This window comes from Simochromis diagramma, unplaced genomic scaffold, assembly GCF_900408965.1.
Source record: "Simochromis diagramma unplaced genomic scaffold, fSimDia1.1 OVJJ01000026.1, whole genome shotgun sequence".
Taxonomy (NCBI): domain Eukaryota; kingdom Metazoa; phylum Chordata; class Actinopteri; order Cichliformes; family Cichlidae; genus Simochromis; species Simochromis diagramma.
Window position 1 is genome coordinate 528362 of NW_024386985.1, and position 27252 is coordinate 555613.

At 39.5% G+C, this 27252-nt stretch overlaps 2 protein-coding genes across 4 annotated transcripts in view; both read right to left on the reverse strand.

The window, feature by feature from the left end:
* On the reverse strand, window positions 1-26845 carry LOC120738981 (NACHT, LRR and PYD domains-containing protein 3-like). Its single transcript, XM_040040603.1, has 12 exons — window positions 26835-26845; window positions 20017-20019; window positions 17273-17279; window positions 13672-13809; window positions 13468-13587; window positions 10774-10852; window positions 9314-9542; window positions 8849-9171; window positions 7365-7408; window positions 6247-6420; window positions 1066-1239; window positions 1-184 (listed from the first exon to the last, which is right to left on the reverse strand). The coding sequence occupies exons 4-12, from the start codon at window positions 13758-13760 to the stop codon at window positions 16-18; spliced, it is 1401 nt and encodes a 466-aa protein (XP_039896537.1). The 5' UTR covers window positions 13761-13809; window positions 17273-17279; window positions 20017-20019; window positions 26835-26845; the 3' UTR covers window positions 1-15.
* LOC120738627 (tumor necrosis factor receptor superfamily member 14-like) overlaps window positions 20394-27252 on the reverse strand; it is an 8043-nt gene continuing 1184 nt past the window's right edge. Inside the window, exons 2-10 of one of the 3 annotated variants that reach the window (XM_040039981.1) lie at window positions 23203-23344; window positions 22801-22894; window positions 22573-22698; window positions 22173-22328; window positions 21486-21573; window positions 21225-21407; window positions 21110-21133; window positions 20970-21014; window positions 20394-20874 (exon numbers count right to left, since the gene is read on the reverse strand). In XM_040039981.1, the coding sequence (XP_039895915.1) occupies window positions 20820-20874; window positions 20970-21014; window positions 21110-21133; window positions 21225-21407; window positions 21486-21573; window positions 22173-22328; window positions 22573-22698; window positions 22801-22894; window positions 23203-23244 (813 nt within the window). In that variant the 5' untranslated portion in view covers window positions 23245-23344 and the 3' untranslated portion in view covers window positions 20394-20819. Of the gene's footprint in view, window positions 20875-20969; window positions 21027-21109; window positions 21134-21224; window positions 21408-21485; window positions 21574-22172; window positions 22329-22572; window positions 22699-22800; window positions 22895-23202; window positions 23345-27252 lie in introns of all 3 variants that reach the window. The other 2 variants (XM_040039980.1, XM_040039982.1) reach the window with 2 other exon arrangements.

Consider the following 27252-nt stretch of genomic DNA (forward strand, 5'->3'; position numbering starts at 1 on the left):
TGAGCCATCATCTGTTCATTGATTGACATTTTCATGATGACTCTTGCCATCAGAGATGTATAGGAGTGATGTGCCAGTTTGAAGATGGTTGAATGTGTACTGCTTTGTTTCATTAATCACATTAAAAACACACTTACACTTCCTCAGACCTGGTGTCAACCATTGGACTCCAGCAGGCTCCACCCTGAAAGGAGGAGGGGGGTCAGACCAGCACAGTCTCTTTCAGCATGCACACATGGACATTACATCACTCTCATACACATACTTTTAGACACTGATAAAGGAACAGTCCAACATTTTTAAAAATACACTTCAATCCATACATGGATCAAACTGCTCTGGTTAGTAGCAAATGCTAATTTGAAATGCTCTTTCAGCAGGTAAACTTCTAATGCTATCTATGTTACTTTACACTGCTCTGGATTTTTCTGAGACACTCGACATTCACAGCTGAATCCACAGTAAATGTGTTCTCAAGTACACCTTTTTCAGTTATTGTTGTCAAACAACTGAATGAGAATGAAATATTGATTTTACCATGGCCCATAAACAGTATGATACACTAATCCTGCTGAGATCAGTATTTAAGCTGCAATTTCTGAATGTTAGCTACTCCTGTCTGCCTCTTTGTCACACATACAGACTTAAACGATTCACAGCCTTGTTTCTTTATCTGTTTTTATCCTATCTAAAGCTGTTCATCCAGAATGCAAAACGCAAACATTTAACATGGCTGACACTTTATTAGCCCACACACCTGCCTGATGTTGTCAGGGATTCATATAAGCTTGTTAGAGCTGTATATACGACTAAGTGCAATTTTTATTTTTTTTATTATTTCTGCGAAAGACATGACTTATTACTTGCAAATTGCACTTAATTATAGGGTACTTACACCTGCAGGTCAAGTTATAATGTGCTACCAGAGTTGCTGTTACAAGCAAATGAACAATGTTCATGTATGTGATTGTTTATGTCACATCTGCCTGAAACAAACAGGAAGTGCGTGCAGAGCACAGAATATGTTTCCAGCTCTTCCTTCTCTATCAGACATTCTCGCCATACCTGAGGGTGTCCAGTCTCCAGCGTGGATCCTTCAGTCCAGCCATAAGTAGGTTTATTCCTGACTTCCCTGGATGATTGTAGCTCAAGTCCAGCTCTCTCAGATGGGAAGGGTTGCAGCTCAGAGCTGAGGTCAGAGAAGTACAGCCTTCCTCTGTGATCAGACAGCCTGAAAGACTGCAGACACACAAAACAACAAGCCATCTGTAAAGACTGCAGAGAAGTATTGTTTTATTTGTTATTGTTTTTTGTTGTTGCTGTTGCTCTCACTCATTTATTCTCTGATGCAGAAATGTGCTGGTCATTGGCTTTATCCCTACTTTGCCCATAGTTGGGTGTGTATTAATGTTGAATGCTGTGTGTGATGACGAGGAATTGAATAGGAAATTAAATTCCTATTCAAGTAAAGAGGAAAAAAAAAACGTGAACGTGGTGCAAGAAAGTGTGGTGAGGGTAGGGGTAAGAAGGAGTGAAAAAAGTAACAAACAGCACTTCATCTTCCAAGAAAGTTGTGTGTGACTTAACCGGAAAACATGAAAAGGGGGCAAGCTGGAGGGATGAAAGAGAAAACTAGAACCCTGTAATCAATAACTTTAACAAAGACTGGTGGTGTTTTATCTGCTATGACACGACTGGCTTAATGAATTGACATGACTGAGGCAAGATAGATGTTGTAGGGAAGAGCAGGAGAAATATATGTAGTGGATCTTTCTAAGAAACTGGCCAGTTATGCTCAAGTCCATTACTTTTAGTTCCTTCTCTTAAAATGTTCAAATTTTGCCACAATAGCATGCACTCTTTGCACCCATGGATTCTTTCAGAGATTTTCTTCACTATGTCCTCTGGAAGCTTAGATGGGTCTTAATGAAGGCCTGAAATGCCTGAAAACACCAGGTTGTCTCTCATGCTACAGGCCTGGAGATCGATGATGGTCTCTTTTATTTTTTTTTTTGGTTTTTTTACTCACCTCGGTGACATTCTCAGTTAGAGACTTGACCGAGTCTCATAGCAAGGCGTTTTCAGCAGTGAGTGTTTCCACTTGTGTGCTGTATTCCAAAGATTCCCTCATGTATTCCAATTCCCTGTGTAGAATTTCAACCAGGGTCAACCTTGCGTTATTGCTGGAAAATTACTTAGGAATTGATTCCAGGATGTCTTTACTGGTCTGTCATGTTGTTCCTGCTAGGTGCCTTCTCTTGGAAAACGTCTCGTTCTTGGCTGGGGAAGATGACCTCTGGGCCTTCTTCATGACTATAGCGTAGAAGCACCAGTAAATGTATTATTGGAGACCTTCCAAATTATCCTTGCTGTCCTCCAGGGTATTAGAAATTATTTTTCAAATGTTGTTAGTTGCCCATTAATTGTTTGGTATAATTTAAGCCTCAAAAATTGTTTTGATGCATGCTCAATCATCCAGGTAAGTAAATCCCAAAAGGTTAGTTCTGTTCATCTGGACCTTCAGTCCTTTCTGGCCTGTAGGTGTAAATAGACTGCAGAGTCCTGGCCTGACAAGTTAGCTCTTCTGTGTTGTGCCATCCGCTTTGCCAGAGGTTGTTTGGTTTTCCTCTTGTATAAATCATGGCGATCCTCCTGGCACTTAACAGCGTACACTACACTATGCACACTACGTTTGTTTGTTTAATTCAGTTTTTTTCTGCCAAGTCTCTGGCGTCAGACGTCACCTACAGCATTTCTGTTTTCAGTTATGCTGAACCTTAATGCATAGGCCCCAAAGCTAGGATTTCAGTAAGAAGAGAAACCAAAATTCTGGAGTAAGCTGGATAAATTGGAATCCAATCCTCCCAGAGGGAGAGAATGGTTATTGGAGCAGACGTTATTGAACATACAGGTGAAGTGACCTCCGTTGATGAGGAGGTGTTGGGTAATGATAATTTTGAGAAATGCAGAAGGACATAGGTTTTGTGTAATTTTCCAAAGGAATGGAAATGACTTTGAATATTTGAATATGTACTTCAAGAAAAGCAAAAGGAGAAACATAGGGTGACGTGTAAGAATGGAAGAAGGTGCACAGAAGTGCATTTTATGTGATTTTATGCAGATGATGCAAGAGATAGGAGACAAAAAAGAAGATGGCGTGTATAGGACAGGGTTCTTTTGTTTTGTTTGCTTGTTTATTTTTGGCACAGCACTGGAATGACTGCAGGTGTCTGTGAGTTGAGTTTGTTGTACTTCAGTGATTAGCTAGCCCTACTGAAGAAGAGCATGCATGAAGGCATTGATTTATTTTTAGCTGTAATGTTATTTCAAAAGCAGAGTTTCAGCCTTAGATTTAGAGGTAAGAACTGCTCATTTAAAGCTCAAATATAAGTCTTCATGTTTTTAAGTCAGATATTGAGTTTGTATGTGTGACTCAAGGATAAAAGATCTGATGTCTCAACAGGACCTGGAAAAACTAGTCCATGCATTCATCTTTAGTAGGCTTGATTACTGTAACAGCATCTTTACAGGTCTACCTAAAAAATCAGTCAGACAACTACAGCTCATTCAGAACTCTGCTGCTCGAGTCCTCACTAAGACCAAAAAAGTGGACCACATCAGTCCAGCTCTGAGGTCTTTACACTGGCTGCCTGTCCGTCAGAGGATAGACTTTAAAGTTCTGATGCTGGTCTATAAAGCTCTGAATGGTTTAGGACCAAAATACATCAATGACCTCCTGACCCAGTATGAACCATCCAGATCCCTCAGGTCATCTGGATCCGGTCTTTTATCAGTTCCCAGAGTCAGAACCAGACACGGAGAAGCTGCATTCAGCTTTTATTCTCCTTATATCTGGAACAAACTCCCAGAAAGCCTCAGATCAGCTGAAACACTCAGTTTATTTAAATCCAAGTTGAAGACTCACCTGTTCTCAGCTGCATTTGAATAAAGCACCAAATCCACACTTTTAAGCTTAAATTTCAAAACTTATATTTAACTACTGATTTTATCTACTGTTCTGATTTTATCTGTTTTGATTTTATATACTGTTTTGTTTGTTTGTTTGTTAATTAGTTAGTTAGTTTATTTGCTTGTTTTAATCAATTTTAAATCATGCTTTTTATTTGTTCTTGTTTCTAATGTCTCTGTAAAGCACTTTGAATCACCTTGTTGTTGAATTGTGCTATACAAATAAACTTGCCTTGCCTTGCCTTGCCTTTATGTATTTTCATATTGTGAAACATGGTGTAAAAAAAATAAATAAAATGGCCTGTATTTGTATAGCGCTTTACTAGTCCCTAAGTACCCCAAAGCGCTTTACACAACCAGTCATCCACCCATTCACACACTGGTGATGGCAAGCTACATTGTAGCCACAGCCACCCTGGGGCGCACTGACAGTTTGTAAAACAAACTAAGGTAATTGTGCTATTTAAAGGCTGAATGAAATCCTCTGCAGGTTAGTGCAGGATAAACAGGTTAGTTTGCTGTACTGTGATGTATTTAAAGTGAAGAACAGTGTGTGACTGGTGCACAGTGGCTGTGGTTTCATGGTAAGAGTTAGCTTATATCAAGTGTAGCAGAGACTTATATGAATTTTAGCTGATGATGCTGAGATTAATTCACTGAATCTCACCTTCATACCAACTTTATACAGTCTAATATAAAGACAGCATAACCAGTGTACTGTCAGTGTAGAGGATGGAAATCAACCAGGACAACTCAATAAACATCTGCTGGCATCTGGTTGAATTTAGTTGTGTACATCCACAAAGAGCAGCAGGTCAGCTGATCACTGCCTGTATTACAACCAAACATCAATTTCCTATTTAGTAACTGTCTAAAATGTAGGCAACAGGAAATGGATATGCATTTTTAATTTCCTTTGTTTTTCTTCAGATTCAAGCTGAATGTAATTAGTCTGTTTTTTTTTTTTTATTCTAAGATTTGTATTCCCGTCCACTGATATTATTTTATTATCATGTTAATATAGCACAAGGCTCAGTTACTTGGAATGTCTAGAGTCACATTTCTATAAACAGAATTGTCAATAACCAATGTTTTTTTTGTTTTGTTTTGTTTGATTTTTGTTTTGTTGTTTTTGGGGGCCCTTGACTGGCATATCACTAAGGACGGAAAATTTAACAGCTACTAACAAGCTACATTTACTACATATTTTAAAGTACCATGAGAGTTAAAAGAAGCACAGGACTAATATCTGACAGAATATCTGAAATTGACAGGAAAGGGCTTGTGACACATCTTAGTGCTAGTGACACATTTTGAATTTAATTTGCAGATGCTCTGAAAAAACAGGTGTATGTCACAGTATGAAATGAGATGTTTGATGCTTTCTCTGCTTTAAGGTGTTGTAAACCTTGAGATGCCATGTTTGTAACTTCTGTGTCAAGCATATCTAGTTCACATGTAATTAAATGTGGTATAGTGATAAAATTCCCATTGTCGTTTTATTAATTTATTTTTTTTCTTAAACCACAATTAGGTTTCTATTTACATATTAGATATTTACGTTTAGATATTTATGTTTAAAAGAAGGCAAAAGGAATGGTGAGCCCAAAATAGACAATTTGACCAGGAATTTAGGAGTAACATGAGTAACCAACTTCCAGTTTATAAACATACTGTGTATTAACCTACAAAACAGACCGGAATCAAGCTGGAAAGTTTTGTTGATGAAAGAGTTGGTTAAATAAACATTTCTGACTGATTAGACAAAATAAAATTATAATTTCTAGAAACCATTGTATATATTTCCCTTTGGCCTTTGCTGTAGCATCATAGTATACCTTCCTTGTATATTTCTTTTGTTTCATGTCCCGATTTTTTTACTCTCTGGTGATATCCCATGTTTGACTTCTCTTTTAGAATTGTCATTTCCATCAAGTTAAAGGTTTGACGTAAATTTGATGCACTCCTGCATCAAACAGTTGGTAATAAGCAAAGGAAATTGATATGATGTGAATGCAAACTATCCCAAATCTCTGAATCAACTATTATATTAAAAAGTATGTTATACACACAGGTTCATACTTATCAGTTATTGTTTTTTTTTAATTAAATGGAAAAATGAAAAATGAAAAAATAAAATGGTAGTATAGAGAGAAATGTAAAATAAAAGGTCAATTTAAAATTCCCTAATATTTGTCTTTGTCCAAAAGAATAACACAAATATGACACAATTTTTCAATATTGATAAAAAAAACTACATCAAAAAACATTCCTGACCTGAGACTTTTCAGTGTACAAGTTGGACTCCTCAATCCAGCAGACAGAAGCTTTACTCCCGAATCTTGCAGGTCATTGTTACTCAGGTCAAGTTCTTCTAGACTAGAGGACTGGGAGCTGAGAACTGAGCACAGAGCTTCATAGCTTCTCTCGCAGAGGTTACATTCTGACAATCTGAACAAATGAAATGGCTTATAGTCATGCTGCTACAAAAAACATTTGCATGTGCACTTCATAAATAAGAATACAACTTAAAATTAAAGTCTGTAAAAAAAACTTTGAGCTTGCTCTGTAAACAGGTAAGGAGCTAGTACTTGTAGTGATAGAACAATACTCACTTACACATGAGAACATAATTTACAAATGATAATATCTGGGACTTTTGTTGCTAGATACGGTTTCAAAATAATGTAAATTTTACTACAAACTGAACGTTGTTGCATCTCCTTATTTATCTTCTGTTTGATACAAGCTGCCTTCCAGTAGTTACAGTTTGCTGACTTAATTATATGCATTGGACATGGAGACAAGATTATGAGTAAACAACCTGAGTTGTGTACACCTGAAAGGATCAGGCCAATGTTGTTATGTTGAAAAAATCGAGCATGGAGGTACTTGATGTTGAAGGCTGAATTATGCTGTTAGTGCAGATAGTTCTGAGTGGCAAAGTTCCACCAAAAACACTAATTAAAAAACTTCTTAAAAACTGGGAAAAATTCAATCAATATTAAGTGTGTGGAGAAAGACTTTTTTCCCGAATCAGTAAAAACAATTCTTAGAACCTTTAACAGAAAACCAAAAGCTAGGGCATATGATACATATTATGCTGTAGTATACCAGCAAGGCTAATCATAACATACAAAGAACAATGTTACAACTGTCTGTGTAATGAAGGAAAGAATTTAGTTGACAGGATCAGACTGAAAACTGATGAGAGAATGTTACAGGAGCAGAACATTTGATGGTCCCATGTACTTTTTATAGGCAAAAAGAATAAAATAAAAATCATGATTTTTATTTTCTTTGCATTTGTATTCATTCATATTTTTGAGGAGTTAAAGAAAAGCTGTGGGTCCATTATATGGGTCTGGGTGGTACTGGGTGTTATGTTTACTTACAGAGCTTTGTTGGACGCTTTGACCACTGGCAGCAGCCTCAGAAGAGCCTCATCTGAAGCAGAGTATTTCTTTAGGTCAAACACATCCATTTCTTTTCCTGAGGACAGTAAGATGAAGACCAGAGCTGACCACTGAGCAGGAGACAGTTTATCTGTCGAGAGACTTCCTGAACTCAGGGACTGTTGGATCTCCTCCACTAGAGAACAATCATTCAGTTCATTCAGACAGTGGAACAGATTGATGCTTTTCTCTGCAGACAGATTCTCACTGAGCTTCCTCTTGATGTACTGGACTGTTTCCTTATTGGTCTGTGAGCTACGTCCTCTCTGTGTCAGGAGGCCTCGTAGGAGAGTCTGATTGGTCTGCAATGAAAGACCCAGGAGGAAGCGGAGGAGCAAGTCCAGGTGTCCATTTGGACTCTGTAAGGCCTTGTCCACAGCACTCTGGTAGAAATGTTTCTCTCCAGATTGTCTGATTTCTGACTTCTGGGGTGTCATTTCTTGTTCTTCAGTTAGATTGATTCCAGAGTTGATGAAGGTCATGTGGACATGAAGAGCAGCCAGAAACTCCTGAACACTCAGATGGATGAAGCAGAACACCTTGTCCTGGTACAGTCCACTCTCCTCTTTAAAGATCTGTGTGAACACTCCTGAGTACACTGAGGCTGCTCTGATATCGATGCCACACTCTGTCAGGTCTGATTCATAGAAGATCAAGTTTCCTTTCTGCAGCTGATCGAAAGCCAGTTTTCCCAGAGAATCAATCATCTTCCTGCTCTCTGGAGTCCAGTGTGGATCTGTCTCAGCTCCTTCATCATACTTGACCTTCTTCACTTTGGCCTGAACCACCAGGAAGTTGATGTACATCTCAGTCGGGGTCTTAGGCAGCTGTCCTCCCTCTCTGGTTCTCAGCACATCCTCCAGAACTGTAGCAGTGATCCAGCAGAAGACTGGGATGTGGCACATGATGTGGAGACTTCGTGATGTCCTGATATGGGAGATGATCCTGCTGGCCTGCTCCCTATCTCTGAATCTCTTCCTTAAGTACTCCTCCTTCTGTGGGTCAGTAAATCCTCTGACCTCTGTCACCATGTCAACACAGTCAGGGGGAATCTGATTGGCTGCTGCAGGTCGTGTGGTTATCCAGAGGTGAGCAGAGGGAAGAAGATTCCCTCTGATGAGGTTTATCAACAGCACATCCACTGAGGTGGACTTTCTAGGGTCAGTTAGGATTGTAGTTTTGTGGAAGTCCAGAGGAAGTCGACACTCATCCAGACCATCAAAGATGAACACAACCTGGAAGTCTTCAAAGTTGCAGATTCCTGCTTCTTTAGTTTCAGTAAAGAAGTGATGAACAAGTTCCACCAAGCTGAACTTTTCCTCTTTCAGCACATTCAGCTCTCTGAAAGTGAATGGAAATATGAACTGGATGTCCTGGTTGGCTTTGTCTTCAGCCCAGTCGAGGGTGAACTTCTGTGTTAAGACTGTTTTCCCAATGCCAGCCACTCCATTTGTCAGCACTGTTCTGATTGGTTCATCTCTTCCTGGTGAGGCTTTAAAGATGTCTTCTTGTCTGATTGTTGTTTCTGGTCTGTCTTGTTTCCTGAATGCTGTTTCAATCTTTCTGACTTCATGTTCATCATTGACCTCTGCAGTCCCTCCCTCTGTGATATAGAGCTCTGTGTAGATCTGATTCAGAAGGGTTGGGTTTCCTGCTTTAGCAATCACCTCAAACACACATTGGAACTTCTTCTTCAGCTTAGATTTAAGTATGGGCTGACACCATTGGAAGTTTCTCGTTGTGGTTCCTAAAAGAACCAACCAGTGAAAATACATCAATAAAGTATTTCTAAGTGTACACATTTTGAATTTATTTTTGTTTATTTCTTCAGTCATTAGCAAAGGCTTTTATTTATCCAGCAGCATAAATATTTAGAGAAATATTCTCACTGCTCTGCAGGCACTCAGCCAACTCCTTCTGCTTCATTCTCTTCAGGAAGTCGACTGTGATCTTCACAAATGCTTCTCTGCTGCTGTTACTCTGCTCTTCATCTTCACCCTCTAATAACTCATCCTCATATCGGTCAGGTGAGCAGCTTTCTAGGCCTTCTAGCCTGAGATCTCTATGAATCCTCTTCAGCTCGTTCTTCACAAAAGAGATGATTTTGTCCTCAAGCATCTGGAAAATAATACTTTATGAATGACCCAGTAGCCCCAAAACCTCAACCAGTTGCGGGGTGAAGAAAAAGAAGCAAGAAAGAAAGGTTATAAGAAAAATTAGCGTTAATAGAACCAGTTTAATTATGTGCAATAAACACAATCCCCCAAGAAATTTCAAGCCCTGTTGGATAAAGGTTTATATGTGCCAGGAAGCTTCACAATGCTGCTTTGAGGTGGCTGCAGCTGAGGATCTTGATTCTACCTGGCACCTTGACCTATTTCCTACACGGTTAAACACTGTTCATTCCCCTTTCTCTTTAATAATTGAGAGTATTCATGTTTCCCTAACATGCATATTTTCCCCTCTACCTCTTAAAATAGTAATAATTCCAGTTCCATCCAAATGGTAATTTATTTTCTTTCAAAAATTCTAGAAAACTCTGTTGCTGTACAGATTTACTCCTATCTATTGATCTATTTGAATGATTTCAGTCTGGATTTTTAGGCCACTTCACAGTGCAGAGACAGCCCTGGTCAAAATCACAAAATATTTTCTAATGGTGGCTTACTCTGGGTGTTAGCCATACTTGTACTCCTTGATCTGGGCTCTGTCTGTGATACAGTGATCTGTTTGCAACTCCCATGAATGGTTTACATTGTATCTCTCAGATCATAATTAGTATGTGCAGTTGAAAACTCTCAGATCACAAGCTGGCAGAGTTGTCAGTGTTGTTCCTTTACCACAGAAACTTCTCCAAAGACTTCAGCTTGTGCAAAATGCAAGTGCTTGTGTCATTGCCACAATGCTTTCCATAGAACAAATTCTTGCTGTCCTTCAACATCTGGGTTTCTGTTAAATATCTCATTCATTTTAAGATTCTGCTTTTTACTTTCAAGTCCCTCAAAAAAATCCCCCTTCTACATCTCTTGTGTTCTGCATATTCTCACACCTTCCTCTACACTTAGATCCTCCTCCTTTGCTACTGTTATTTTACCATCTACTCACCAAACCATGATGGGCTTTGGAGCTTTTAGCTCAGTGGCCACTCATCTTTAGGACACACTACCACAGCACATTCACAACATTAATTCTCTCCCTGTCTTTAAAGCTAGCCTTACAACATACCATTCTGACCATTAACGTTCTGTTCAAAAAAAAAAACTTTATGTTCTAAATCAGAACCCAGGTGCCCAGCATGGAGACAACCGAACAGAACAGATGTAAAAGTAGTTGTTGTACATGTACACACCATAAATATGGAGTCCAGGTGTGTTTGATGCTGCTGGGCAGACTGACCACTGGGAACCTCTGACCTCTCTTGGTCCACTCTGTGGAGGAATCAAAGAGTCAAAATAATACAACAAAACATTAAAACCTAAAATGTTGCTAGTCCTCTGGATTTTTCAAGAAAAATAAAACACCCGGAGCTCTGATGATACCCTGTCTGACTCCTAGTCTAGGGATGAGCACTAACTGAGCACTTAAAGTGCTTTCAAATCATGACCAAAGTTGGATAATAGTCTTGCTGTTGCTACACTAATTGTTGTGTAAGCACAAAAAGCGCACAGAGCCCCCCTCCTCTGCTTTTATTAAACTCAGTGACTCCATCCTCCCCAAAGCTAGCGCAGCCTGGTGGCTGTATTGGAACATAAGGGATGAATTGATGTAACCTGCTTTTCTTTATGAACATCTGAAAACGAATTAAATAAACAACAAAAAACAAAAAACAACAAAAACTACAAGCTAGTGGGTAGTGGGAGCTCGTGTGAGTGCCTCCTTCTCCTAAAATCAAAAGTAGTCAAAAATAACAAGTTATAATCAATCATGAAAAATTAGTTTTCAATTTTTGGCTGAACATTTGTGTATGAAGAGTGCAGATTTCTGACATTTTGTATAAATGTAAACATGTAACAATTTCATTCTTTCAAATCAAGGAAAGAGTGTGAAGCCTAAGTTAGATGTGTATTTGTTAATGAATGATGTGTAGCTTTCTGGATGTTATACTTATTGGGCTTCATACTTATTTATTATATAGACCATAGAGTGCATAAAATAAAGATAAAATAAAGATTTAACATGTTTTATGTAACTGAAATGTTTAATTATGTGGGCTAAAGAAAATAAAAAAGTTATAGACTATGATTATATGAAACATGTATACTTATTTCATTTGATGTATTTTAACAATATATAATGCATATTACAGAATGTAATATCTGTACATGTGTTTGCAACCTTATTTGATTTCCTTGCCACCCTAACAAAATTTTTCTAGACCTGCTCCTGGATATCTTGACCAATGTTAGTGTTATCTTTTTAAGTTTAACTAATAACATTGTAAGTGCATGGCAATCTAAATTAGGCATGTTTTTAAGATGTGTCATATAAAACACGAATGTTGAAATTTATAGTTAAGCACTGCAGTAATGATTTATTTGTTAAATGTCTGGTGTGGTCATATTTCAGGATCTCAAACATTTAGTATGCAGATGATCTCTGACACATCTAGTTTTGGTGCATTTATAGACAGTATCTTGAAAGTAGATACATCAAAGATAAAGTTAAAATGCAAAGAGATCTGACAACTGCACCATAAATGTATCTGTCAGTCCTAATACACACCTCACAAGTCTCTCTGTTATTATAAATGTGACTTTTAGCTGTCCATCAGCAAAATATCTCAAACAGCAGGGGAATTAGACCACATAGGTGACTCTGAGGTGGAAGCATAGCCCTAAACAGAAGCCTGCAGTATACCACCAACTATTCTATTAACCATTCTTAGGAATATGAAGCTGCAGCGACCACAGCCAAATGTATTCTTGGGCTCAGAGCAGGAAACACTAAATGTTAAACTGATGTCTAAGGATAAACACAGATTTGGCAAAACTGCAATTAAACTGTCAATCTGAGGTCTTCAAAAGTAATATTTAATTGGTGTGTAACAACAAGTTTGGGTCCCTTCCCAGTCAGACCAGTGGTGACATGTTCTCTTGAAACTAGTGTCTGTCTGAGTGATGTCCAGAAAACGACGAGGGCTTTACAGATTATTATGAAATGTGATGACATAAAACTGAGAGCAGGAACCAGAGTACAGTCTTGTATGTTTCTATGCTGCTTCTCTCCTCCTGTCATCTCCCCCAAACCCCATGCTCAAAGATGGTTTGCTGATGCTCTGGGAGGAGTCCAAGTCATCCAAATACTATTTAAGCATATATATAGTAAAAACAACAACAACAACAAAACAAGAGTATCCGGAACTGAGTAAAACAGTTAAATGTGTATTATTAGGTCTCTGATGTTTAATAATCTTTTGAGTCCCTGTTAGTATATGATTGAATATAGAAGATATGAAGATATTCGTTTCATTCGGCCTTACAGAGACCTGGTTGCATCAGGATGAATAGGTTAACTTAAATAAATCTTTAACAACCCTCTCTTGTCTGATCATTTCCTGATAACATTTCCACTTACAATAACTGATTACACAGCAGCAGGGAGTAGACTTCATCACAGAATGTGTCTTTCTGAAAGTGCTGTAACTGAGTTTAAGAATATAATCAACCCACTGTTATCTTCTTCAGTACCCTGTACCAACATAGAGCAGAGCAGCTACTTGAACGCTACTCCAACAGAGGTCGATTATCTTGTTAATGATTTTGCCTCCTTACTATGTATGACACTGGATACTGTAGCTCCTGTGAAAAATAGAGCCTCAAATCAGAAGTACTTGACTCTGTGGTATAATTCTCAAACACATAGCCTAAAGCAGATAACTCATAAGCTGTAGAGGAAATGGTGTGTCACAAACTTAGAAGACCATCATTCAGGCTGGAGAAATAGTTTGCTGCTTTATTTATTTATTTAAAATGAAAAAAAAAAAGGAAGTGCATCTCACTATTTATCAGTGATTGGACAAAATATACACTCAGCCTCACATTACCTCTCTGCAGAAGAACAGTGGTCTGCTTTAAACTTAATATAAAAATCCTTTGACCGGTCACTCTGTAAGGACACACAGCTGGGTCCAGGTTCATGTTTCTGTTTAGTTCCTCGTTTCTTCCTGTGAATAATGATGGAGCAGTGATGTGAGTGCTGAGCTGTGACATGGAGAAGAGTCATGGACAGTTAGAGATGGTCATCTCACCTCTGAGCTTTGGTCTGGCTCTCATGTTCCCCACACAGAGTGGTTTTAGAGGGAGGGACTCCCTCCTCTCTGTCCTCACACTGATCCATGCTGCTGAATTCACATCCACATCAGCTCACGCACACTTTCTACCTTCACCTACAGAGGAAACACAAACCATTCATGTGCACATCAACTGAAATTCTCCTTTGATTTACTGGTAATGAGAAAAATAACACGTGATATTTTGTCACTGTGAGTTCAGGATTAATGTAGACAGCAAACCAAAGGAAGATGGAGAAGGCAGATTAATTGTGTATGTCAGAGGCTAGACTAAAGAAAATCAGTACAGATTTTATAATAAAAACAGAACCTTTTGAAAGCTGTGACTCTCAGTCATGGAGACATCCAAAGTCTAAGTAACTATGTCTCTTAAAGCCTCATAAGGTAAGTATTGATTTTTAACAAACTATAAAACCTAAAACGAAGGATATTACCCCAATAATTTAATTTCAGTTAGTTTATTTAGTTGTAATCTTTTTAAGTTTACTTTTTATTATAATTTTAGTTAGTTAAAAATGTTTTCTCAGATCTAATTTTACTTTTGAGTTTAGTTTCAGTGAACTATACTAACCTTATGTGTTTTCTAACGCTGGTTCCTGTTGGAACAGAGCCAACAGTTTGTGGCGTAGTATTTTTAATCAGAAGCCGACACGTTTGATCTTTATCTAAGATACATTTGTAAGGAATAATCATTCAAAAAGTCCACTCTCTATCTCCTGCTGTCCCTGTAAATATAAAGGCTCAGAGTCTCTCCAGTCGAGCTCATTCAGTGTGTTTAGTATGATTCCCAGACTCTGATCACACACTTACAGAAAATGGCAGACACACTCGGCCTCGTTGGTCCAGCTGTGTGAAGAAATCAAACATGAGCTGTTCATCAAACTTTTTGATTCCAGTCAATAATCTATAATGATTTAAAGAATGAAGCAAGAGAAACAGGATCCTTTCTTAACTTGTGTACGTGTGTGTGTGTTGTTCTTGTTCCACACACTTTGTGTTTGTAAGTTTGGAATACCACTTTATTTATAGAGCATTTAAAAACAGCAACAATGCTGTACAATAACATAAAAACCAGAATGTAAAGATACAGATACAGGAGTTAAAGAATTTGAACAATAAAAGGCAAAATAAAAAGTAACTTAAGATCACAGACAACATCTCACACTGAGTTATAGGTTCGGAGTAAAAGCGTGATTTAAAAAAATAAGATTTACAAAACAGGGATTGAAGGAGCTGGACATCAACGGCAAATCATTCCACAATTTTTGCGCCACAGCTGTGAAATCTCTCTCAGTTTACATTGTGTCTTTGAAACAAGTAAAAACATCTGGTATGCTGACCTGGGAGTACAAGGTGGGACATAAAGGTGCTGCAGCTCACACAGATAAAATAGGGACAACCATTAAGAGACTTAAAGGCCAACAAAAATGATTTTAAAATATATTCACAAACAAGCAAAGTCGTTAACGGTAAGCTGACACTGAACTCAGGTGCTCTTCACTTGCACCAGATAAAAATCAAGCACCAGTGTTTTGCATCAAATGTAGACGAGCAACAGAGGCCTCGCTGATTCTGATAAAAAGAAAACTAATCGAGACAAGAAGTAACAAAAGAATGTGTTATTATTTCAAGGATGCGTTTATAAGAGGCTTGATTGTTCTTTCAACTTGTTTACCACAGTGTTGACACGAGCATCAAGCTTTAGAGAAGGATTCACTTTCCAATCCCATATTAAGGCAAAGCATGTAAGAGACACCGTGGACCAGTGTGTCTACCCTGAACCATTTAACTGCGGGTTCTTGTCTCTCAGTGTGTGTGTGTGTGTGTAGGCAGGCCACACCTTCATGTCTTCACTCCTAAAATATGCTGTCTGACTGCTCAGACTGACTCTGAGTCAGAATAAAGTTCACATGATATGTTAGGGTGGTTACTCAAAAAGAAAGTAATGTCTTACATATTACTGGCTATTTTTCTTTAAAGTAACGCAAAATGTTACTTAACCACTCGGTGGAGTATTTTGCTCCTGTACTTGTTACACTATTTTCACGTCTCCATAAATGACCTGAAACTGTCTCACAATTAAACAATATAAACCTACAGACTACAGCCCCACACACCAACACAGATCACTTTCTCTTGATCTCTATGAGCTCTATTTTCAAAGCGAACATCACAGTGTTTCTACTTTAGAAACATGAACAGGTAGAAAAGGAGGCTGCAGCTTGACTGCTCATCAGTTGTAGCTCCGGCTCTGGCTGCTGTGCTCCAGAGACTCAGGTTTGACATCACTCTGTGTTCCTGGCTAGCTTTTTGTTAGCATGCTGTCTGTGCAGATGGTATGGTGCCACTGTACCTAACCGAACGTTTACAGCCTGCCAGTCTTAACATGACCCTGAAGTCTATGAACCAACTAATCTTAGACATTTATAGATCTGAGCTCAAAAGCAGAGGCGAGTCTCTTCGGTGGTGGTTCCTAATATTTAACTTGCCCTTTCACATTAGAGCTCCCTAATCTGACAGCAACTTAATAACTATTTGAAACCTATTTATTGTCACTGGCTTTAAGCTCTAGTTGAGCCTTTATTGGTTTTATTTTGCAAATGGAAGATTCAGTAAAATTTATTGGAATCCAAGAAACAAAAGATTTTTATCTTGTGTAATTAAAAAGCACAAAAAATTGTATATTTCAAAGTAGAAACAGTGTACACTGGGTATAAAAATCTCATCAGGCTCTCTCTGTTTGGGAAATATTCCAGTTATTCCTCTGAACCTGTTTAGTGAACCGATTCAGTGCTACACTGTAGAAATGCTGTTTCAAAGGATGCTACAGACACTAACATGAAAACAGGTTCAGCAGCTTTACATTCTCTAAAATGGAGAACAGACACTAGATATGGAAGAAAAAAACTAAATGGCAGTTGCTTCATGACAGGAAGCCAAGAAAGTAGAAAACAAGAAAAGAGCTCTGATACTGCTGAGCAGAGGAGTCAAGTATGTGAGAAATTATTTTATTATATCCTGTAGTTGTTGTTTTTTTATTAAACGGCACAGAAGATTAGAGCGATTGACCAACACACAGTCTTAATCCTAACTCAAACAGAGAACCCTCCCTGCTCTCTGAACACACCAGAAGAGAGCAGAGTTTCTGTGATTTGTATTTCATCATCATGGTTAGGGTTAAAATAAACTGTTTAGCAACACTGAGCTAAAAGTCATTTGTTTAGCTTTAAATCGAATCCTGTTCGATTTTCACACTTATATTACTTTCAGTATGAACTATGAGAACAAACTGTTTCTATATTGACAGCACAACTTCAATTCAATTTTTTTTCTATAGCACCAAAACAACAAACCAAAAGTTGTTTCTATAGTAAGGTAAAGACAGCTACAGTTATACAAACCCCAAAAAACTCAATCAATCATATGAGCAAGCACTTTGGTAAAAGGGGGAAGGGAAAACTCCCTTTTTACAGGAAAAAACCTCCAGCAGAGCCTGGCTCAGGGAGCGCCGCCATCTGCTGTGTTGGGGTGAGCGAAGGAAGCTGAACAGAAAGCTGACAGATCGCCTATAATAACATCAGAATTAATAGTCTCGACTTTATTAATAGACCATAATTCATGTGTAGACAACAAGTTCTTCACATGATTATCAAATTAATTCAGGGACATAGGCATAACGAAATGTTTGAAAAACTATATTCTAAACTAAAGCAATTTGTATAATATCCCTATAATGTTTATAACAGGAAAACAGTCAGGTGAGAAGAAGCATTAGTTCCCTCCTCTGTCTTCCATCATATTCGTGAGAAACAAAAATGCTTTGTATGATAAAATTTAAACTAGAAAAACCAGAAACTGCATGCAGCATAGTTTCAGTTTGCAGCACATCTGATCTTTGGGATGCATCAGCAGTAACAACAGGTTATTTAACAGAGCTGTAAAAACACTAACATACATCAGGAGTTTATTTACTCATTAATCCAGATTATTTATCAGATTTTTTTTTTAAAGCAAATAAGAAATGTATCACTTCCTGTTCTGGTCTACCAGCTTGACAAGTTTCTGTGACTTGTCAATCATCAGCTATCAGTAGAGGAACTGCTTGACTGTTTAACTGAACATTTCCTCATGTTTGAGTGTGTCATAGTATGTGTTTTGTCTGTGTTTGAACGTTACCAAAGTTATTAAAGCATCATTCTAGTCTGTTCCTTCTACATTTAAATCCATTCTTCTGTTTTCATGAATTATCCTGAGTCATTGTTAAAGGAAAGCATCAACAGTCTGGATCAGACTGTTAATGCTCTGTAGTTCCTCAGCTCTGCTGACTACAAGGTCGGAGACAGACTCAGACCTGATCTTCTGGAAACAACTGTGTAGTCTTTGTTAAAGTGGTTTAGATCGTCACATCCTCAACTGAATTTGAATAAACTGAGTTCACTAAGTGCCTGGTATATAAGGACTCTGACATCAGATAACTAGTGCTGATTCATGTTGTATCTTGTGTGGAGATGTTAACCTTTACATGAGTATAGCTGCTCTAAAACAGTCTTTTTACAGAATAATGAAGTTTCCCACAGAGCACCGAGGGTGCAAAGATTCAGGGAGCCTCTGGTTTCATGAGACTTTTTCAAAAGTATCACAGTTAGATTCTGCACTTTACGTCTTACACGTTCTTCATTTATGGAGAGAGAGGTATAAATGCGTTTGAGACTTTACTCCGACAGTAAAGACATAATTCACTTAACTTAATGCGAGCCTTCATTGAGATTGGAAACAGTTCAAACGTAGCAAAAAGTGTTAAAAAGAAATCCATATACTTGGGACCTCAAAATAGAGAGAAACACAAGTGACCACACTCTGACCAACTATTAATGATTAAAGCCTTCAAATGCTAAAGAAGAAAACTACAAATCCACTTATTAAGAACAAGTGAACATGACAACAACACATAGACATGGAAAAGTGGCCAAGTTCATAAACTTTTCTGCACATTATCCATGATGTAAGTCACAGCCTCCATATGCAGATATTACTGTCAGGTACAGGGTACAAAACATGCTGTAAATGTTGGTGGTTTTGTAAGAATATATTTTTTATTCCTTGCAGTGATCCTGAACTGAGCTGCTTTGTTTCTTGTTTTCTCAACATCGCTTTAGTAAGACCTGAAGGTCGACTTCTTGAGAACAAAATGATTTTATCTGACTGTTCCCAGTTAAAGGGAAAAACAATGTTCCATCATATCACTGATAAGTGTCTGATGGGTTTAAAGTTTCATACAGATCGATATATATACTGTTTATGAAAGTAACAAATGTTTCAGTGCAGAGTTACTGACGGATAACCAGTGTGGATTCCAGTCAATCATTAATCTAAAATGATGTGGATTAGTCTTCAAACACAAGAGTGATCCAAATCCTGAATTAAGAGTTGAACATCTGCTCCAAACACTAGAGAGCAGAAACAAACAGTAAAGTTCATAAAGATAAACTGTTATAGGAGGAAACAAAGAAAACTTACAGTTTCTTCAAACACACACACGAACAAGCTCCACTCCACACAGACACACAGGTGAGCTGCTTCCTGGAAAGAGGCAGGATTCCACCTGGAGCAGGACAGGTGGGAGGGGCTCAGCTCTGTGTGTATTGATGTGTGAACTTTAAAAATATGTCGTCTGGCTGCTCAGACTGAGTCTATGTCAGAGTAAAACTCACATGTTGACATGTGAAGACATGAAGCCTTGTTGTATCTGCAGGAGTGAACATCCCAGATCAGCTCTGTTGTATTTAAAATATGAACATTTCTACTGCAAAGCATCAAATATTCTGCATATTTCTCTGTCTTTCTGTCTATAGATCCAGTCACACCTTCTATCTTCATCTATGCAGTAAAGACTGGGAGCAGAGCTGAAACGAACAATCCAATCAGTGAGCAGCATCAACAGCTGAGCTTTATCCAAACTCTGTACTAACAACATTTTCAATAACAAAGTTCTACTGGTGTTCACATGAATCCTGTGATGAAATTCATTAGCTTTAACCATGATAGAAGCTAGCAGGAAGTTAAGATGAACCATGTTGAGACTGAAGGACAAAGCTGAAACATACAGATGTGTAGAGCGTTGGACGTAAACAGGTAGAAAACCAACCAGCAGCTATGTTTGGAGGCTCACTGAAGACCTCCCAACTGTTTCTGATCAAAAATAAAAATCAAAAGTCTTGATTTTTACTGTGAAAACCACAAACATGTTTATTAATGAATAAACTGTTTATGTCCAAAATCTTTCAAAACACCAAATCTATATACAAGCTTTACATGGAATGAAGTAAAAGTCTTGGGTATTATCTGCACAAATACTTCAAAGTGTATCCAGAACAATCAGGTACATATACAATAAGACAGCACACAAATGATTTGTACCACTAGAAAAAAATTGTTCCAGACATTAAGACACATCACAGGCCCGATAACAGGAAAGTGTATCACTCCTAAAACGATGTATCTGTCATTACTGCTGCTCCTGCATACATACAATTATCAAAGTTTAATTTTGTACAGATATCATAAAAAACGATCCCAACACACACTCTTCTGGAATTATTTTTTTAACTTATTTTTTTTAAGTTTAAATTTATTTTAAACAATTAAATTATATTCAGTAAATATTCCATGAGTCCATTTTCAGTCTGTTCCACTTCCTGCTTTGAGCTCTGTGTGAGTCTGTGTGTACAGTCACGTGACCAAGAGCATGTCAGCAGGAGCACTGCAGGTTTCAGTGTGAGTGCAGTGAGATGATGATCCAGATGTTTGATTTCTGTCCACTGCAAACACAACGCGTCAGCGAACAGGACATGTTTATGTGTCTGTATCACAGGAGGTGGAGGGTCATCTACTAAGTGGAAGGTTGGTGGTTTGAAGCCCGGCTGCTCCGGTCTGCATGCCTACAAGTCTTTTGATACTGAACTCCAAGCTGCTTCTCTGGAATGTGAATGCTAGAAAACGTTTAAGCTTAGAAAAAAAAGTGCTCGTGTGAATAAGGCATGTTGTTGTATAAGCACTCTTAGTGCTCAGGTAGAAAAGCACCATGTACGGACCAGTCCATTTACCAGTTATTCTGGGGGGAGGAGACCATTTTCTTTCTCTTTATCTTCACTATGTTTCCCTCTGAGGAGAGACGCACATGTGATTAAGGCTCTGATACATCTGTAGAGACCATCAGTGCCGCTCACTCACTCAACAACTCTCACACACACACCTACCTTTGACTTTGCATATGGAGTTCTGCTTGTTCTCCTTTTGGAGAGCTTTTGAGTAAACTAAAGAAAGACAGCATTAGTTTTTAGATAAATCAGTGTTATCATCATAAAAAGTAAACACTGAGAAACAGAGACAAACATACCTTAATGTGCTGTTCTTTATGTTTCTATAATCAAATAAAACCAGTAAAATAAATCATTGTCAGAAAACATGATGATTCAGTAAATAAAACATTTTCATTGTTTTATCATCCTCACCTGGATATAAATACAATCCCCTTCTTTTTTGAGTGTAATAATACTAATAACACTAATACTAGTCCTACAATAATTAAGACAATCACGGTGATAGTCAGGGTCACATGATTGCTTTTTTCTCCACACTGATTGTCAGCTGCAAGTGTTCCTTCTGTTATCAGCTGAAGGTTGAGTGAGTGACATCTGGAAGGACAGAGAGACACTGTTAGAGGACAGTGTAGTGTACAGATGTTGCACATGTGTCTCTGAAGCTTCACTTACTGTGTGTGTGGCTGACAGGAGTGAAATGTTCCATTTGAAAATGTTCCACTGCTGCAGTCAGAGCACTCAGTGTCTGTGGAGGCTGTGCCTGATGATGACAACAATAACATGTGTAGATAAGTGTGGACTGACACTCTGAACCCTTTAACTTAATCTGCCCTCACGGATGCTGAACACCACCTCCCAGCCAGTATCCATCTGTCTGCATTCATATTGAACCTCCAACATTAAAGGTTCATGTTATAGATCAACAATAAATTGATCAATGAAATCTTTTTTCATGCAAGTCTTTAAGTGTTTTTTAGGAAGATTTTAAGAAGCCATGAGAAAGTAAAAATGTTGGACTCAAGTCTCACACATAATCCTGTTTTTGATAGTCTTCATCTATGTCTGTGCTTCTACGTGAGTCTAATAAGTTTTCTCTGATGTTTAATATCAGTTTAATGATGACTAAATTTGATCCATGCTCCTGGCTCTGAACTGCACTCAGATGTTTCGGCATCTTTGGTTTCCTTTACCTGCTGAATATTAGCCTTTGAGGTCAAATCAGACATTTCTACATGATGGAGCTAAAAGCTGATGTTTATTCATGTGTGTTGACCTCTTTGAATAAAATAAATATAATAAGTAAGAGGTTAATGAGCTAGTTTCCCTAAACTTTTCTTATAATTTAAAACACAACCCTACCATTCTGTCTGATGTACTGTCCTGGTTTACAGTGTCTGTGTTCCTGTGCTCTTCTACAGCTGTCTTTCTCATAGGAAACACAGTAGAACCTCTCCAGTGGTTCACATACTGTATCTGATGTTGATGTACACGGTGTTTTTACCCTCAGTCCTGAACCTGCCAACAGAAAAAGAAAATACTCAACATGTTTCATGTGTTTGTGAAGTATTTATATGTTCATGATTTCTGACTGGCAAACACCTTTGGTCTTTGTGACATCATTAAATGTGCACCATCATCATCATCATCATCATCTTGAATGTATGGATCCATGGACAGAGACTTCCCTTAATGATCTGTTTTAAAATTACTCAGTTAATTTTACCCGTTTCAGGGAATAAAGATGTGAACATAAATGTACCTGAGTCACAGTTTGTACAGGAAGGACATCGTTCTAGTCCATTTTGTTGATCAGTGTAGGTTCCACCCATGCAGGGAGTACAGGACGTGCTGCTGTACTCATTACAGTGAGTTTTCACTCGACTTCCTGGAGAAATTAAATACAAGTTTATTCAGAGATTTCTTTTTTTAATTCTTTCCCAATTTTTCTCAGAAAAACACATACACTCATCATTCAGTTGATTCTTACCTGGAGGACACTTTGGACAGCATTCGTTTCCAATCTGATACTCTGCTGGATGACATGTGAGGCTGAGCCCACTGAAGACTGTCATCACTATTATCTGAATAGAAATAAAAGGTTTTTGCATCTGGTGACATTCTGTTACTGCACACTTTAATTTTGGCTGTGTTATGTTTTGTAACATGGACTAATGCAGGAAATATTCTTTTTAGTCAAACATTTGAAATCTGTGTCTTTTACCCTTATAGGTCATCCATACTCTGTTGATGCATTTTACACCAACTTTTAAATAAGTTTTCTGCTGATTTGCTTCAAGGCCACTATTTAAGTGTAAATATGAATGTCAATTATGTGATTATAGGTGAGCTGCTGAGCCAGGTGAACTGAAACTTCCAGTAAATATATTACCAGAAATGCTGTGGCATTCACAGGTTTCCTTCTAGAAGACATCTGATCTGACAGGTCGAAAGTTTCCTTGGTCCAAAAGAAGACGCATGTCCCTCAGATTTGGGATGATGGAGTTCTAACAGGAAGAACAGCTGGACAACATCTGGAAACCAAGAAATGACAGGTTAGAGATGAGCCAGCAAAAGACATTGGACCTGTGCCACTAAGGTGACACAGGTGAGGGTGTGAAAGAGCATCAGGTGAGACTGAACCAGACAGAGGCAGGATTTCAGTTAATGTTAACAAACTGTTTAACCTTCAACCTTTGACACATTCCAAACCTTCACTTTATTTTAACCTCTTTAAGTCGAAACATATACATATATAAGGACTGCATTCACTTTTGGCTCACTCTTTCTTCACTTCCACACGGGGCGGCAGCTGAGGTGAGGTTCTATTTGGGTTTTATTTTATGTATTGTTTAAGGGAATGAGTAACTTAAATCTGTTTTCCTGTTTTCTTTCAGCTGTGGCAGTCCATGTGTGTCTTTGTTTCCTTCCTTCTTTGCCTTATTTATTTGAGAATAAAAGGAGAACCCTGAGAATAATTCTGAATTAGATGGCTGCTTTTTCTTATTCTAACCGGATGAGCCCATGATGCTGATTGCTTCAGCCCTGAACCTTCCTTCCTTCAAAACATGAGTGTCAGAGTGGGTAAGAACACCTCTTCCACCCTTGTGGTCAACACCGGTGCCCCTCAGGGGTGTGTTCTGAGCCCTCTGCTATACACTCTCTTCACCCATGACTGTATTTCCTCCTGCGCGTCCAATCTCATTGTTAAGTTTGCCGATGACACCACAGTGCTCGGACTTATATCCAACAACGATGAGACAAACTACAGGACAGAGGTGCAACAACTAGAGTCATGGTGCCACGACAATAACTTGGTCTTAAACACCAAAAAGACCAAGGAGATCATTGTAGATTTCCGGAGGAAGGGTCATAACAACCATCTGCCTCTCTTCATCAGTAGTGAGGTGGTGGAGAGGGTGAGCAGTTTTAAATTCTTGGGGGTAACTGTGACTGAGGACCTGTCCTGGGGCAACCATATCACCTTAGTTGCACGGAAGGCCCAACAGCGCCTCTACTACCTGAGGAGACTGCGGAGCGCACACATTCCCAGACCTCTGATGTTGAACTTCTACAACTGTGCCATCAGCAGCGTTCTGACGCATGGATTTCTAGTGTGGTTCCCCAGCTGCACCAAGGCCGACCAGCAAGCACTCCAGCGGGTGGTGAAAGAAGCTGGCAGAATTATTGGAACAATTCTGCCAGAGATTAGTAATATCTTCCCCACTCGCTGTCTGAGGAGGGTGCACAGTATCCTGCGGGACCAACATCACCCTGCGTGCCACCTTTTCCACCTGCTGCCCTCAGGGAGAAGGTACAGGTCTATACAGGCCAGAACATCCAGACTGGCCAACAGCCTGTATCCACAGGCTGTGAGGCTCCTGAATTCTGCCCCCCTCCCCTCTCTGCCCCCCTCTCACGGACAATAACCATATCCAACTTCTTAATAGCACTGAACTGGTTTGCATTGGTGCATTATATCTTTATTCTCTCTCCCCCCCTCTTTCTTAAATAGACAACCATCATATCTCACAGTACAATAATATTGAACGGGTTGCATTGTTGCATTTTGTCATGTTTCTCAGGTCTTTGTCTGAATGTCCTATGAACATTACCTGTCTTGTTCTCATGTTGTTGCTAAGGATTGTCTCATTGCACTGAAGTCACACTGGGTTAAATATTTACACTTGGGTTTTAAGGGGTATTTGTTTTTTTTTACGGGTTGTACGGAAGCCCCAAACGCAATTTCATTGTTCTTTGACAATGACAATAAATAAATACTTGACTTGACTTGACTTCCACAGCACTGACACAGACAGACAGGTCTGACTTGTTTCAGTGTTTACATATCACTCTGAGCATTTGCAGTACATCTCTAACCTTTCACAGTGAACAGCTTTATACAGGCTCTGTTATCACAGCGTGAAGAGTCCAGAGTTCAAACAGGTGAAGTGTACGACTTAAACCTGTAACATGAATCCATCGATCATTGATCCCAGAATACGAGCTCGGAATGTTGCCTTCAGAGATGGAGACGAGGCGAGCCTGAGGACAGCTAGGGCCAACCTTTCCCGTGGCATCAGAGAGGCTAAGAGACAGTACTCCAGGAAAATATCTCATCACTTCAAAGACAGCAGAGACTCACGGAGCCTGTGGCGGGGCATTCAGACCATCACAGATTACAAGCCCCCACCACAGACCTGTGATAGCACTATCCCCCTGCTGAACGAGCTGAATACTTTCTTTGCTCGCTTTGAAGTCCAAAACAGCACCACTGCACAGAAGACCCCACCCCCTCCTGGTGACCAGGTGATGACTCTGTCCCCGGACAGCGTGAGGAGATCCCTCAGCAGGATCAATGCACGTAAAGCTCCGGGTCCTGACAACATTCCTGGTCGTGTACTGAGAGACTGTGCAGTGGAACTCACTGATGTCTTCACAGACATCTTCAACATATCACTCATCCAGGCTGTCGTCCCCACATGTTTTAAAGCCACCACAATCATTCCGGTTCCAAAAAAGTCATCTCCCTCCTGCTTTAATGACTACCGTCCTGTTGCACTTACTCCCATCCTGATGAAGTGCTTCGAACGACTAGTCGTGAAACACATCAAGACTGTCCTGCCCCCCTCCCTGGATCCCTTCCAGTTTGCGTATCTGCCCAACCGCTCAACCGATGATGCCATCTCCACTGCACTCCACTCAGCACTCACACACCTGGACAAAAAAGACTCATATGTTCGAATGCTGTTCATAGATTTCAGTTCAGCATTCAACACTATAATCCCCCAACAGCTCACTCAAAAACTGGTCCAGCTGGGGCTCAACACCTCACTGTGCAACTGGCTGTTGGATTTCCTCACCGGAAGACCTCAAGCAGTACGGGTCGGCAGTAATACATCCAGCACCATCATTTTAAACACGGGGGCCCCGCAGGGATGTGTGCTGAGCCCCCTCCTCTTCACTCTGCTGACCCATGACTGCACTCCATCATATAGCTCCAACCTCTTCATCAAGTTTGCGGACGACACAACGGTGGTGGGTCTCATTAGCAACAGGGATGAGACCGACTACAGAAGTGAGGTGAGACGCCTGGCCACGTGGTGTGTTGACAACAATCTCTCTCTGAATGTGGAGAAGACGAAGGAGATTGTTGTGGACTTCAGGAGAATGCACACCCAACATGCTCCTCTGACCATTGACGGAGCGTCTGTGGAGAGAGTGAGCAGCACCAAGTTCTTGGGTGTGCACATCACAGAGGATCTCTCCTGGACGTACAACACCACAGCACTGGCCAAGAAATCACAGCAGCGTCTCTTCTTTCTCCGCAAACTAAGAAGAGCAGGAGCACCAGCCCCCATCATGTACACTTTCTACAGAGGCACCATCGAGAGCATCCTGTCGAGCTGCATCACTGTGTGGTTTGGAGCCTGCAATGCGTCCTGTCATAGAACCCTCCAACGCATAGTGAGAGCTGCAGAGAGGATCATTGGTGTCTCTCTCCCCTCCCTCCAGGACATTTACAGCACCCGTCTCACTAAAAAAGCCCTTTGCATAGCGGCTGATCCCACGCACCCAATGCAAAGCTTCTTCAAGCTGCTGCCGTCAGGGAGGAGACTGCGGAGTCTCCAGGCCAGGACCAGAAGACTGAAGGACAGCTTCATCCATCAGGCTGTCAGGAAGCTTAACTCCCTCCCGATTCTGCCCCCTCTCCCCTCTTCTCCTCCATGGTCTCACTGAACTCTGTCACATACACACACACACACACACACACACACACACACACACACACACACACACACACTCTCTGACTCACTCACTGGCCTGCACCAGTTACCAGTCACTTTGTGGAGCATTGGACTGCCATTACCTCATAAGACTTTGTTGTTACACTATCTCTTACCGTACATTACTAAATCTCCATTTGCACTATTTGCCTATT

Coding starts and splice junctions, on each gene's coding strand:
- LOC120738981 (XM_040040603.1), bottom strand. CDS start 13,760: ATGGATCAGTGTGAGGACAGAGAGGAGGGAGTCCCTCCCTCTAAAACC. Junction 10,853..13,467: donor CACTGTTCTTCTGCAGAGAG/GTAATGTGAGGC, acceptor ATTCCTCCACAG/AGTGGACCAAGAGAGGTCAG. Junction 185..1,065: donor TGGAGACTGGACACCCTCAG/GTATGGCGAGAA, acceptor TCCTCCTTTCAG/GGTGGAGCCTGCTGGAGTCC.